Source organism: Danio aesculapii, chromosome 13 (assembly GCF_903798145.1).
Source record: "Danio aesculapii chromosome 13, fDanAes4.1, whole genome shotgun sequence".
NCBI classification, from domain to species: Eukaryota; Metazoa; Chordata; class Actinopteri; order Cypriniformes; family Danionidae; genus Danio; species Danio aesculapii.
In genome coordinates this window covers 18,058,843-18,071,287 of record NC_079447.1, presented here as the reverse complement: position 1 = coordinate 18,071,287, position 12,445 = coordinate 18,058,843, and the positions used below count along the sequence as shown (strand labels likewise).

The 12,445-nt window shown below is 38.2% G+C and overlaps 1 protein-coding gene across 1 annotated transcript in view; it reads left to right on the top strand.

Moving 5' to 3' along the window:
* Positions 1-12,445, top strand: part of jag1b (jagged canonical Notch ligand 1b) — a 47,203-nt gene that overhangs the window by 18,222 nt on the left and 16,536 nt on the right. Inside the window, exons 6-14 of the mRNA XM_056471102.1 lie at positions 2,397-2,527; positions 2,614-2,733; positions 7,484-7,597; positions 7,685-7,798; positions 7,885-7,998; positions 8,087-8,133; positions 9,293-9,466; positions 10,173-10,323; positions 10,990-11,154. Of these exons, the coding sequence (XP_056327077.1) occupies positions 2,397-2,527; positions 2,614-2,733; positions 7,484-7,597; positions 7,685-7,798; positions 7,885-7,998; positions 8,087-8,133; positions 9,293-9,466; positions 10,173-10,323; positions 10,990-11,154 (1,130 nt within the window). The remainder of the gene's footprint in view (positions 1-2,396; positions 2,528-2,613; positions 2,734-7,483; positions 7,598-7,684; positions 7,799-7,884; positions 7,999-8,086; positions 8,134-9,292; positions 9,467-10,172; positions 10,324-10,989; positions 11,155-12,445) is intronic.

The window sequence follows — 12,445 nt, the reverse complement described above, 5'->3', positions numbered from 1 at the left end:
AAAACCTCAGCTCTTTGTTACATTTGGCATGATTATATCCCATTACCTATTCATCTCTCACTGAAAGCTTGCCAGAACACACAACCATCCAATTGTGCAACTGTTGTAACAAGAGCTCTTACTGTGCTAAATCGGAACCAGCGAGGCCTACAGGGTGAAAATGTTTCTCAGCCATGCAGATTTAACGTCACATCTCGGCTTTAATATAATTCTAAGACCAAATGCGGTGTTTTTGTGAAGGTTTCTCATAGTGAAATCTTCTCGCACGTTCAAGAATAGTTGCCTTTAATCACAGAGAGAGGTTTCCTCAACAACCGTGTTTATTTTTACAGCTGAACTGCCGCCTCAGGCTAATTGTTTTCTTTTTTCCCTAGAGGCCGGTCTGTTTTCCTGTGGCTGAGCGCTCAAGTGACTTACTATCTCCTTTTTTTAAGATGCAGGTTATCGTTTTGACTGTTTATTTACGGCCATCGTAAGGGGGAAGTGTAGCGGGGAGCTATCGCAGAGTCGTTTTGGAGATGGCTTTTAATTACAGGCTTGGAGATATTCTGCGGCTGACTCTTTTCTTTTTTTTTTTCTTTCCCGGGTACATGGGAACAGGAGTGAGAATGCAAAAGAACCCGCCGTAAATACATTAGCCAATAGAGCAGTCTGCAAACACAATTCTTCCCCCCACCCAAACGGTCCGAGCAGTTTCGAGGCCAAGCCGCTCCGCTTTTATTGAGACAGAGTGTCCTGCCACAAGCTAATGTTAGTCTCTCTAAAAGACCCAGAGGAGTTTTAAAGCTGCTGTTTGTTGTTTGCATGGCTTGGCATTAAATAATCAGACAAGAAGTTGTCGGCGGTTCCCTTTTCCCCATAGGACTGGAGTGAACTTTTAAAACAGTTCACAAAAGGGTAACCTCTCAGTGTCGAACATCCTGAATAACAGCCATTTTCTCAAAGTTTTGATTTGAGTACAATTATGGCACATTATACTTCAGAATATCACTACACGCTGTTTTTGTGTGGTGTTGCCATTATAGTAGAACATACTACTACACCCTGACGCCTTCTGACAAAATGAAAGAATTGAAAAAGAAAGCTCTCATAAAAGGGGTGTTGGTGTATGCCATTTGAACTTTTCAGAGGGTAAACAAGAACATATTCTGCTGTTTGTTGAAATGACATGTTATTATATTACTATCGGAGAACTCAATGTGACATTGCTGATTTAATCGATTTTGTCCATTATTTTTTGTCCATGAACTTTTCTCTCGAATGCAATGTACATTATTCAAAACAAAAACATATGTTTGAGTATGTGTTTCTGTGTGTTTAAAATATTCTCATTTACAACAAATCTTTAATGTCAGGTGCCAATGCAAACTTGTATATTATTTTGTGGGTTGATTACATTTAATATATGCAGGGTATCCGCAGGGTCTTAAAATGTCTTAAATCTCAAAAGCTAAATTTTAGGTCTTAAAAAGTCTTAAATCTCCAAAAATATTGCGTCGTAGGTCTTAAATATTTTTTAACAGGTCTTAATTTTCCTTTGCTCATGTATAGCTACCCAATCTGGCCATTAACACCCATACAACCACCAACAATCCCAATCTCGATAAAACTTTTTATTTCAAAATAGCATTTATTTACTTTCCTTACAGTAATTTTTGTTTAAATGTTCTCCATTTATTTACTGTTGAGGATACTGACCTGACCTATGTTTTTATTATTAAATTATTCTTATTGTATTATTAAATTATTATCAATATTTGATAGGTCAAGTAAAAATCTTTTCCAACTGAGATTCAGCATTTAGCCCTATATAAGTCTAAAATTTCATTCATAATGGTCTTAAAAAGTCTTAAATTTAACTTGGTGAAATCTGCAGAAACCCTGATATAAGGCATTTTCTAAAAAACAAGAGTCTGGTAAAAAAAAATGCTTTTTTGTACGATTCGGTATGGTACAGGGGCTTTTTCACTGTTCTGTACCTAGTACCTGTTTTTTCTTTACCATTTTTTTAAGGACCACCTCAATTGAGCTTCTAAACTAGCCTTCCCATTACCAAAATGTGACATATGCACACTGCTTATCACTGATTGGACTGAGAGAACTGTCAGCCTCATTGAACCAGGGGGTCCAGACTTTCCTTTCATTGGTTTGTATGGGTTGATCCGGAATGAATACAATGATGTCACGGCAGTAGAGGCGGTGCAACTACAGTAATAATCCTACCCACTTAAGTGCTACTAAACTGCAGTGGACATGCAAATCAAGGCCACGCAAAACTGTTGCAAAGCAATCCAAGCTATGCCAAACCATTCCAACAGTGTAAAATCAGCTTAACAGATTATAATAGACATTTTGCATTTATAAAGCCATACCTTACCTTTATCTGTTTATTTCAGGTGTCTTTATGGCTGGCAGGGTCCGTACTGTGATAAGTGCATCCCTCACCCAGGCTGTGTACATGGAACCTGCGTTGAACCCTGGCAGTGTCTCTGTGACACTAACTGGGGCGGACAACTCTGTGATAAAGGTGAGCACACTTTCATTTCAGTTAAATCTGTCTCTGCATTTGCTCCCTAATATTCAAAACACATAACAAACGTTCTCACCTCTCAGATCTAAACTACTGTGGAACTCACCAGCCATGTCTGAATGGAGGAACGTGCAGCAACACAGGGCCAGACAAGTACCAGTGCTCTTGTGAAGATGGATACTCGGGCGTCAACTGTGAACGAGGTCAGTCCGTCTCTGCATAAAATCTGGTGAAGTTAGCAGATTCTGCTCAAGATTATCTATTGGACTTGAAATGACATGCAAAGAAGGCAATGTTTCAATTATATGTATTATTTACATGTATTTACTTAATGAAATAGATCTCATTACATCTTTAATAATAAACCAATTGGAAATGGCTTTTTTATCACTGTCATTTGATAAGCAGTATGTATTAGAGATTGCCATCAGAGGATCAGACTGAGTATGTTTGCATAGGCACCAATAATCAGATTTTAATATGATTAAGACAAAACTCTGATTAAGAATCTACCGTATAAACATCGATTTTAAGGTCATAATCGAACTAAACAGAAATCTAATTAAGACATGTAGAGTATGCCTATTTTAGTCATATTATTGAAGTGCAGTACAGACAAGTAAAAACCTTTAGTCAAACTATTACCGGCATCCATGAAATGTTCCTGAATGAAAGTGAAAGTGCCAAGCTGCAGATTAAGTCAACGAATTGAAAATGAAACCCCCGTAAACTCTGGACAAAACATGGATACCGCTGTGACGCAATGACGTTAATCGAATTGTGTGCTATAACATGTCAAATGGGATCATGAAAGGCACATTCAACAAGCAATTCACATGAACACCTTAATCATATAATTATAATATATAATAATCATATTATTGTCTTATTCAGATTAAGGCAAATAATTTGATTACTAATGCCCATGATAATGTAGTCACTGGTTGTGTTGTGGAAATGTCATGCTTGTGCTTTCAGAAGTCTTCCTGTTCCTTAGTTTATATTAGCATTGTTAATCCTGTAGCTCAAACAGTTGAGCATGGCACTGGCGATAAGAGTTCAATTCCAAGGAAAAGCATAAACTGATAAAATGTAAATGAGTACCTTGAACACAATGCAAGTTGCTGTGAATTAAATGTCATATGCGTAAATGCAAACCAAAATTTACCTTCCAATTCCCGCAGTTTCACTTTACATCGTGTCCTAGCAACATGTGGCATGACAAGATCATAGAAACAAGAAGATTTGCTGGACGCACCAGACGTGACATGACACACTTCTAAAGACCATAGAGATTCAGAAGCACAGAATAGTGCTCTGCACTCCCAGCAAGTTTATAATCTAAATAATAAATATTAAACCTCATTTAAAATTACTTAAAGTACATGCTGATTGACTGATGTTGAAAGTTTGTCTAGTTGAATCTAGTGTTCATGTTTAAACTATAAGCTAGTTATTTTATTTTCAAAATCTGATGCAAACTATCTGCTAGCTTTCACTATGGCTATAAAGGTAATGAAAAATGGTATTCAAACTCTGGTAGACTAGTAACATTTAACACTGAATAACGCACATAATCAGTACCTGAGGTTATCATTAACATATAATAGTAGTTCCAGTCGTGATGTCACAAAAGTATAAACTTCTTAATCCGAAATTTTGCGGATGGTTATGCAGAGTTACATGAGTAACAATCACACATTATGAACTATCAAAGACGTGATCTAAGAGAATGCCCGTGAGATATGCCTGTGGCATGCTAAATATCTAGACTTATCAGCGATTCAAATCATGCCGTGTGAAATGTGTTCTGATTGAAAGAATTGAGAGTGAAGAGAAATTGCTAATTCCCTTCAAAGCCAGGTGAGCAAAAGAAGTACATTTTCTACCCCACTAAAGACTTCTTTCTCATTATGTAATTAACAACAAAAGATATACTACGTGACCGTGCTTCTCGTCACTTCTCATGTGTGTTTGGTTGTGAGACGTAGTTTGCAGACCAATACAAAAGTTGTCGGCAATTCTTCCTATTTTAAACCCATGCAGTGTGAAACTCCCTGTCTCCAATCCATCTTGCAGTGTAAACACAGCACCGACCAAATGCTACCCCAGATAATCATGCAGTGTGAAAACATCTGTGATACGACTACTTTAAAAATCGTGCAGTTTGAACTCGGCATTGGGAGGACAAAACCTCATCTAACACGTCACAAAGTTGCGTCATGTTGTTACATCGTGTTGTGTTGTTACATATTAAGGTATTGCTTTTTTACATTTAAATATGGTTCGTTTTGAAGTGCATAATGTTTACAAAAAGCTTTACGCTGCTCCAATAACAAGCTGTTGTTTTGCTAAAGGTAAAACATTTTACAGCACTACCCAAAAGTTGTTCCACGATTCCCCATTTATGACTCTAGTTTAATAAATCTGTGCTGCTTTCTGTGTTTCTGTTGGCACACGTCACTTTTTCGACACAAAGCCATTTTGTTACCGACACCGAGTTAAATTACTTCAGCAATGTCATTGTGTTCTGGTATAAATGTAGATGGGAAAGGGCGTATAGAAGGCCTATGGGGGATCAGATGATGTCAGACTCAGGCCTTAACTGTCTACAGTGTCAGGAAGGGCGCCCAGGTCTGCTAATCCTCTGTTATGATATGTCCTGCCAGTGGATCTCGTCTGTTTTGACAGTCAGTGGTTGGATGGGTATAGTGATGAAATGTGCCAGATGGACCGTCATGGCTTTTTCCCCCCTCCTCATCCTCCTCCTGGATTCATATAATCCAAATTCAGGCGCTCAGTGTAGTTACCGTGTCCTCAAAAAATGTTTTCCAGTACAAACATCCAAATGTTCTTAAATCAAGATACACTGATTTGAGAAACAAAATCTTGTTTTCTGAAAATCTGATCAAGTGGCATGCTTAGAAAAAAATATCTGCCAATGGGGTAAGATAACTTGTTTTGTGATAAAAGTCACCTATTTTGATGTGTAAAAATAAATGCACTTTGATTTAGTAATGGTGGCTCAGTGGTTAGCACTTGCCTCACAGCAAGAAGGTCATTAGTTCGAGTCCAGGCTGAACCAGTTGGCATTTCTGTGTGGAGTTTGCATGTTCTCCCCATGTTTATGTGGTTTTCCTCCAGGGTGCTCCAGTTTCCCCCACAGTCCAAAGACATGCTCTATAGGTGAATTGGGTAAACTAAATTGGGCTTAGTGTATGAGTGCATGTGTGAATGTGAGACTGTATGGGTGTTTCCCAGTGCAGAGTTGCAGCTGGAAGTGCATCCGCTGCATAAAACATATGCTGGAATAGCTGGTGGTTCATTCCGCTGTGGCAACCCCCGATTAAAAAGGAACTAAGATGAAGGAAAATTAATGAATGAGTGATTTATCAATGTTGCTAAACTATTTTTACTAGAAAGACAGAGCAAAACACAGAAGGAGACCTTTTTTTCATTATTATTTTGCAGTAAGGTGAAGAAATCGCTCTCGTTACAAACAGGAAGAATCATTCTGGAAGATAAAGCTAAACTAACTGTTAAGTTGTTGTGGTCAATCATGTGACTACAGTGCAAAGGTCAGATCAGCATGCTTTGGTGACTGCAGAGGTGAACCTATAGTTCACACAAAAATAGAAGTAATGTCTACACTGAGCTGTAGTTTCAAACCTCTATGACCCAATTTTGTTCACAAGAGAGTTTTGTTCAAAATGACTTTAGGGTAAATACGATAAAGACTGTTGGATAAGTTACTTAAAAAAAAAAATAAAATAAATATATATATATATATATATATATATATATATATATATATAATTAATTATTTTTTACATAATTATATATCATGTTAAAAGTAATCAGATTACTAATTACTTTACTTTGAAGTTACTTTTAAAACATAAAATATACCTATAAAAATACAAAATCAACAGGAGCTCTGTCAGTATATTAATACTCACTGAAAAACATTACAATGGGTTGATCACAGCAGCTGGACATATTCAAAAGACTTAAAGAGTTTACTCAAAACTTACAATTCTCTCATTATTGACTTGTTGCAAACTTTTTTTTAAAGTCAAAATTAAAACATGAAGAAAACTGGATACCTGTAACCACCGACATCCATAGTATGAAAAAGCACTGCAGTGTTTGGGTGTTCTGTTTGTCTGAGGTAATTAGTCTGCCTAAATGTGTATGTTCCAAACTATGAAACTGATGGGTCAGTTCTTGTCTAACTCGTGGTTTTCAACTAGTGTGCCTGGAAAATGTGAGCACGTGCAATATGCGCTCCAAGCACGCTCCACACCTCCATTGGAAATAACAAACTCGCACACACAAAAGACGCAATTTGTGAATGGCCCCATAAGCAGCAACACTTCTCTTCACATTGAGAAGATACATCCACTCCTGATCCTGCACAAAAATTCAATTTAGCTTGTTTAGGCTGAGTTGGACTGCCGTGTTTTTGGGTGCTGGTGTCCTCCTTGGTGACGAGTGTTGTCGTGAATGCTTTCTATTCAAGTGCTTGAGCAAGTTGCTAGAGTTAAAAAATCAGTCGAAATTTCTTTAGAGACTATATATTTTTGTTTTTACGCCCAATGAAATCACAGTAATGTCTGTATTTCCACTTGAAGAAGCAGCCACTCTCGACCATTTCAGTTTGCGTTCTCCAGCAATTTATAAGCACATGCTCATTAACTGACGTTTCAGCGGAAAACTTTATTTAAAAGAAGCATTTTTTCTTCTTAAATCTATATTTGTAATGCAGGTAACACAATTACACTGACTTTAGTAACTGTAATCAAATTACACAGATTTAAAATGTATTCGTTACATTACTGCGTTCCCCAAAAATGTAATTAGAATAAAGTAAATCGTAAATATATATTGTATTGGCATATAAAAAACCCAATACAAAAAAGTAACAAATAAGTCTTATGTTTGAATTTACAGCTGAACATGCCTGTCTATCCAACCCATGTGCAAATGGAGGGACGTGCAAGGAGACCAGCCAGGGGTACGAATGTCACTGTGCAATCGGCTGGAGCGGCACATCCTGCGAAATCAGTAAGTAGCCACACTCTTTTTATACATTTATAACATTAGAAGAGACCCATCAGTACTTGATGTATCTAACCGGCTCTGTTCTCATAGATGTGGACGACTGTACACCTAACCAGTGCAAACATGGAGGCACATGTCAAGATTTGGTCAATGGCTTCAAATGTACCTGCCCTCCTCACTGGACTGGCAAAACATGTCAAATTGGTGAGATAGCAACTCATAATTGAACTATATTTTCCCCCAAACAAATATGTGCATGCTTTTACAATAATCAATTAATATTTTCAAAGATGCCAATGAATGCGAGGACAAGCCATGTGTGAACGCCAAGTCATGCCACAATTTGATTGGTGGATATTTCTGCGAGTGTCTTCCTGGATGGTCAGGCCAAAATTGTGATATAAGTGAGTATACTCGTCTAAAAGTAGAATTTTTTTTAAATTGAATATACATTTTTCATATAATATAAACATATTTTTCCTCCTTTTTCAGACGTAAATGACTGTAAGGGTCAGTGTTTGAATGGAGGAACTTGCAAGGTAAGTGATCTCCTGATCTGACTACACTTTCATTTAATCATTAGGATTGTTGATGCTCCAATAAAAATAGCCTTTTGCTATCAATGTTGTATTCAGAAGTTTGATAAGATTGTAAGAGGTACTATTTGATTGTAAGAGTATACTATTCATCAAGACAGCATTAAAGGGATAGTTCATCCCACAATGAAAATGTACTCACTATTTGCTCACGCTCAAGTGATTCCAAATATTTCTGAGTTTACTCACACTACTGAAGATGCTTTGAAGAAAGTGGAAAACTTTAACCATTGACTTCCATAGTAGGGAAAAGAAATACTATGGAAGTCAATGGTTATGCATTCAACAGAAGAATGACAAACAGGTTTGGAGTAAGTGGAGGATGAGTGAATTATGACAGAATTTTCCATTTTGAAATTGACTTTCTATTCCAAGGCCATTCATCCATCTTGTATTAACATGTTTTTCGTGATCCAAACACTAGCAGCCTGATGCATTAACATTTATTTTACATTTGGTATTGACATGCATTCAAAGCATCCACTTGTATTCAAATTTCCGTTATACCCTTTCTATTTACTGCATCACAATTTGGTCAAAAGTGGACAAGTTGTTAAAGTCTACACTAGTGTTTATCATCATCCACAACCACACTATGCATACAGATAGATGGCAGCACTTGTAATATTTGGCACTTAAGCATGGCAAGCAGCCAAGTACAGCAAGCCATTTTGAAATCTAAAATAGGTTTATCTGAAATCAGATATAACTATGAACCAAGTCAAATATACAGGTGTGCTTAAGGATATCCCTTATAATTGCTACTGACTATTTCAAACAAACCCCCTGGGTGCCTTCTATGGCTTAACATCACGAAGCTCTCAAACTGACAAATCCAGTGACTAGTAGGGCTTACTGTAGAAGCCTAGAAACTGTAAACATCCAGAACAAAAACACGAACAGTTCATGGGTGTGCCGTCTGAGGTTGACATCTTGATACCAGTCATTCTTGTACAAAGCAAAAGTAAGTGCTCTAAACTGGATAGTCATTTTTAGGAGGTCGGTGCCAGGAAAGTTTGTCTGGGATTTTGGCAGGGAGAATATTTGACTTTAATTGCTTCAGCACTATGTATTTAGAATAAAAAAATGTCTTCTTTGACAGGATTTGGTGAACGGATACCGGTGTCTTTGCCCTCCTGGTTACACCGGTGAACAGTGCGAGAAGGATGTGGACGAGTGCGCTAGCAGCCCCTGTCTGAATGGTGGACGGTGCCAGGATGAAGTTAACGGATTTCAATGCCTGTGTCCTGCTGGCTTCTCGGGTCAACTGTGTCAGGTAATTTATGCTTGTTTATTTTACAGTATTTAAATATTTAGCGCTTCTTACATGTTTTGAAAATGCCAACTTTTAAAAACGAAAGGTTTCAGAGTGTACGCTTTTAAAAGATACATCTAGACTCTCATGGCCCCTTTCCACTGAGTGGTACATTATGGTACGGTACGGGTCACCTTTATCAGGCTTGCGTTTCCACTGCTAAAAGGGACAGCTGCACGTCTAGCTCCGGGCTAAGTACCCTTTGTAAAGGGTACCCAAAAAGTGGTACGATACGGTTCGCTTTTAGGTACCTTTTGACAGTGGAAACGGCCATAACAGCATACCGAACCGAACCGTACCATACCACTCAGTGGAAACGGGCCATCAGTAAACTGTTGAAATTGGTGACGTCTTGCATGTACATTATGTTCAGTCCATAGCCATACTAACCCCAAACCTTTAAACAATATTGTATACCTTCAGCTGCCCAACTCTAGTTGTATCCTAAAGAAAGACGGGCTAGGTTTGAGACAGGCATGGTTTTGGCTCACTCTTTAAAATATTCTTCTATTTGTTTTCATTCTCCTGAGCGTTTAGTGCACTTTTTCCTGGCAGACGGCGTGTCGAGGGTTGCTCAGTGTTTTCTAAGAACCCAAAAATGCCTGGATATCTTTTTCCCCCCTCCTCATTGAGCACTCTTTTCTCCTCTTGTAAATCTTTGGTGCAGTTGGATATCGATTACTGCAAGCCCAACCCATGTCAAAACGGCGCACAGTGTTTCAACCTGGCCTCCGACTACTTCTGCAAATGCCCCGACGACTACGAGGGCAAAAACTGCTCTCATCTGAAGGACCACTGTCGAACCACATCATGCCAAGGTGAGAAATCTCCCTCTCTCCAGGACAGATCCCGTCTCTCGATCTCTTTGTAAACCGCCCCTAAAACCCACAGTAAGCTGATCCGCTAGCTGCATGCCATTGTTCAGCTGCTGAGTAAAACTAGATTACAGGCCCGTGGACTCTCCCACCACCTTCGGGGAGAAAGAAAAAGAGCTCATATTTTGTTACATGAGGCTTTTTCAGCCCGTACTGAGCTATTTGACAGTAACCTCTCTGGACACGCAGCTCACATACACACACACAGTCTCTTAAACACTTTCTCCATTCCCAAATCCTCCTGAACATTTGCCAGTTTCTTAACAGCTCTGTGTGTGTTCTTCGTGGTAATGACTTGGTGGGATTCTCTGCCTTGGATGTTTTAAAAAGAGAAAGTGTGTGTGTGTTTGAGGAGGGGCAAACCCCACAGCTAGATAAGCCCATCAAATTTCTTTTTGAGGAGAATCAGGGCTTATGTGCATTAAATTTGCTGTCCCGCACATTCTTTCTGCAAAAGCAGATGTTAAAAAAATGGATGTGCTTTGTAAAATGAGCCCCAAAATATCTATGAATAATGTGCTATAAAGCAAAAGAAGGAGTGGTGCTGCAAGCTTTTTTCACTTGCTTTTAACAGCTGGATTTTTGGCTCTTTATTGTAAATCTTTACAGTGATTGACAGCTGCACGGTCGCCATGGCGTCCAACAGTACACCGGAAGGAGTGCGATACATCTCTTCAAATGTATGTGGGCCTCATGGACGCTGCAGGAGCCAAGCTGGAGGCCAGTTTACATGCGAGTGTCAAGAAGGTTTTAGAGGAACCTACTGCCATGAGAGTAAGTCTGAACAAGTTCCTTTTGGATTATAGGGATGCACTGATATTGGAAAGAAGTGATTGTCTTAACCGATAAATGCCTGATATTAAAAGTGTACAATATTATGTCCAAGTAAAATTAAATATTAAACACATTCGTAGAAGGGATAGATAATTTGCTATAGATTCTTTATAATGAAACATTATATTCTTAATATAAACATAAAAAAATCCAATATCAGCCAACACATATTAAACTTTACCAGATTAGCAAGATAAATAATACACTTACTGCCATGAAATTAATGTAATGTAATGTAATTTAGGGTGGGGTGTGGGGGGGGGGTCTTTCCACTCCACCACCAGTGTGCAGCATCCACTTAGATGATGCTACAGCAGCCACAGAACAACGGCACCAGTGTGCTCACCACATGCTAGCTATTGAGACAGTGAGAGACAGTGATAGAGTCAATTCGTTGGATGGGAATGATTGGGAGGCCCCGATCGGTAAGGGCCAATAAAGGTAATTTGACCAGGACACCAGGGTTACACCCGTACTTTTCAGAAAAAGTGCCATGGCAGTTTTAATGACCACAGTGAGTCAGGACCTCGGTTTAAAGTCACATCCGAAAGCGCTCACTGACAATACAGTGTCCCCTTCACTATACTGGGGCATTAGGACTCACACATACCACAGGTTGAGTGCCCCCTGATGGCCTCACTAACACCACTTCCAACAGCAACCTAGTTTTCCCATGTGGTCTCAGTAACCAGGCTCAGCCCTGCTTCTGTGAGTAACCGGACTTGGGCTGGATGGTGATATGACTGTGGATATTAAATTAAGGTTAAAAACGTATAACTTCAGTCACTGATAAAATACTTGTTTAGTTAGTATGTAATTATATTAACAGATAAATATTTTATTTAAAAAACCTACACAATATATAGACTGATCAATATCAATCAGTTATACACCTCCTTCCATAAAAGACTAAAAATAATTGTCACATTGGACTACACAGATGTTACTTCTTTCCATTACTTTTATAATTGCTTTAACAGATAACTAGGGTAAATACCTAATTGCCAAAAATCAGTAATACATCCTAATCCGTATGAAGTTATATAAATGTGCATCCTTGCTGGATTATTTCTAAAACTGTGATCATTTATGTGGAGTTTTGCTAAAGATTATTAACAAAAATATACGTCTATATATTAAAAAAGCTTAATATAAAAAAATCGTGCACAATTAAAGATCTAATATCACCAACACATTAAAAATCAATAATATAGCTTGAAAATTATTCATT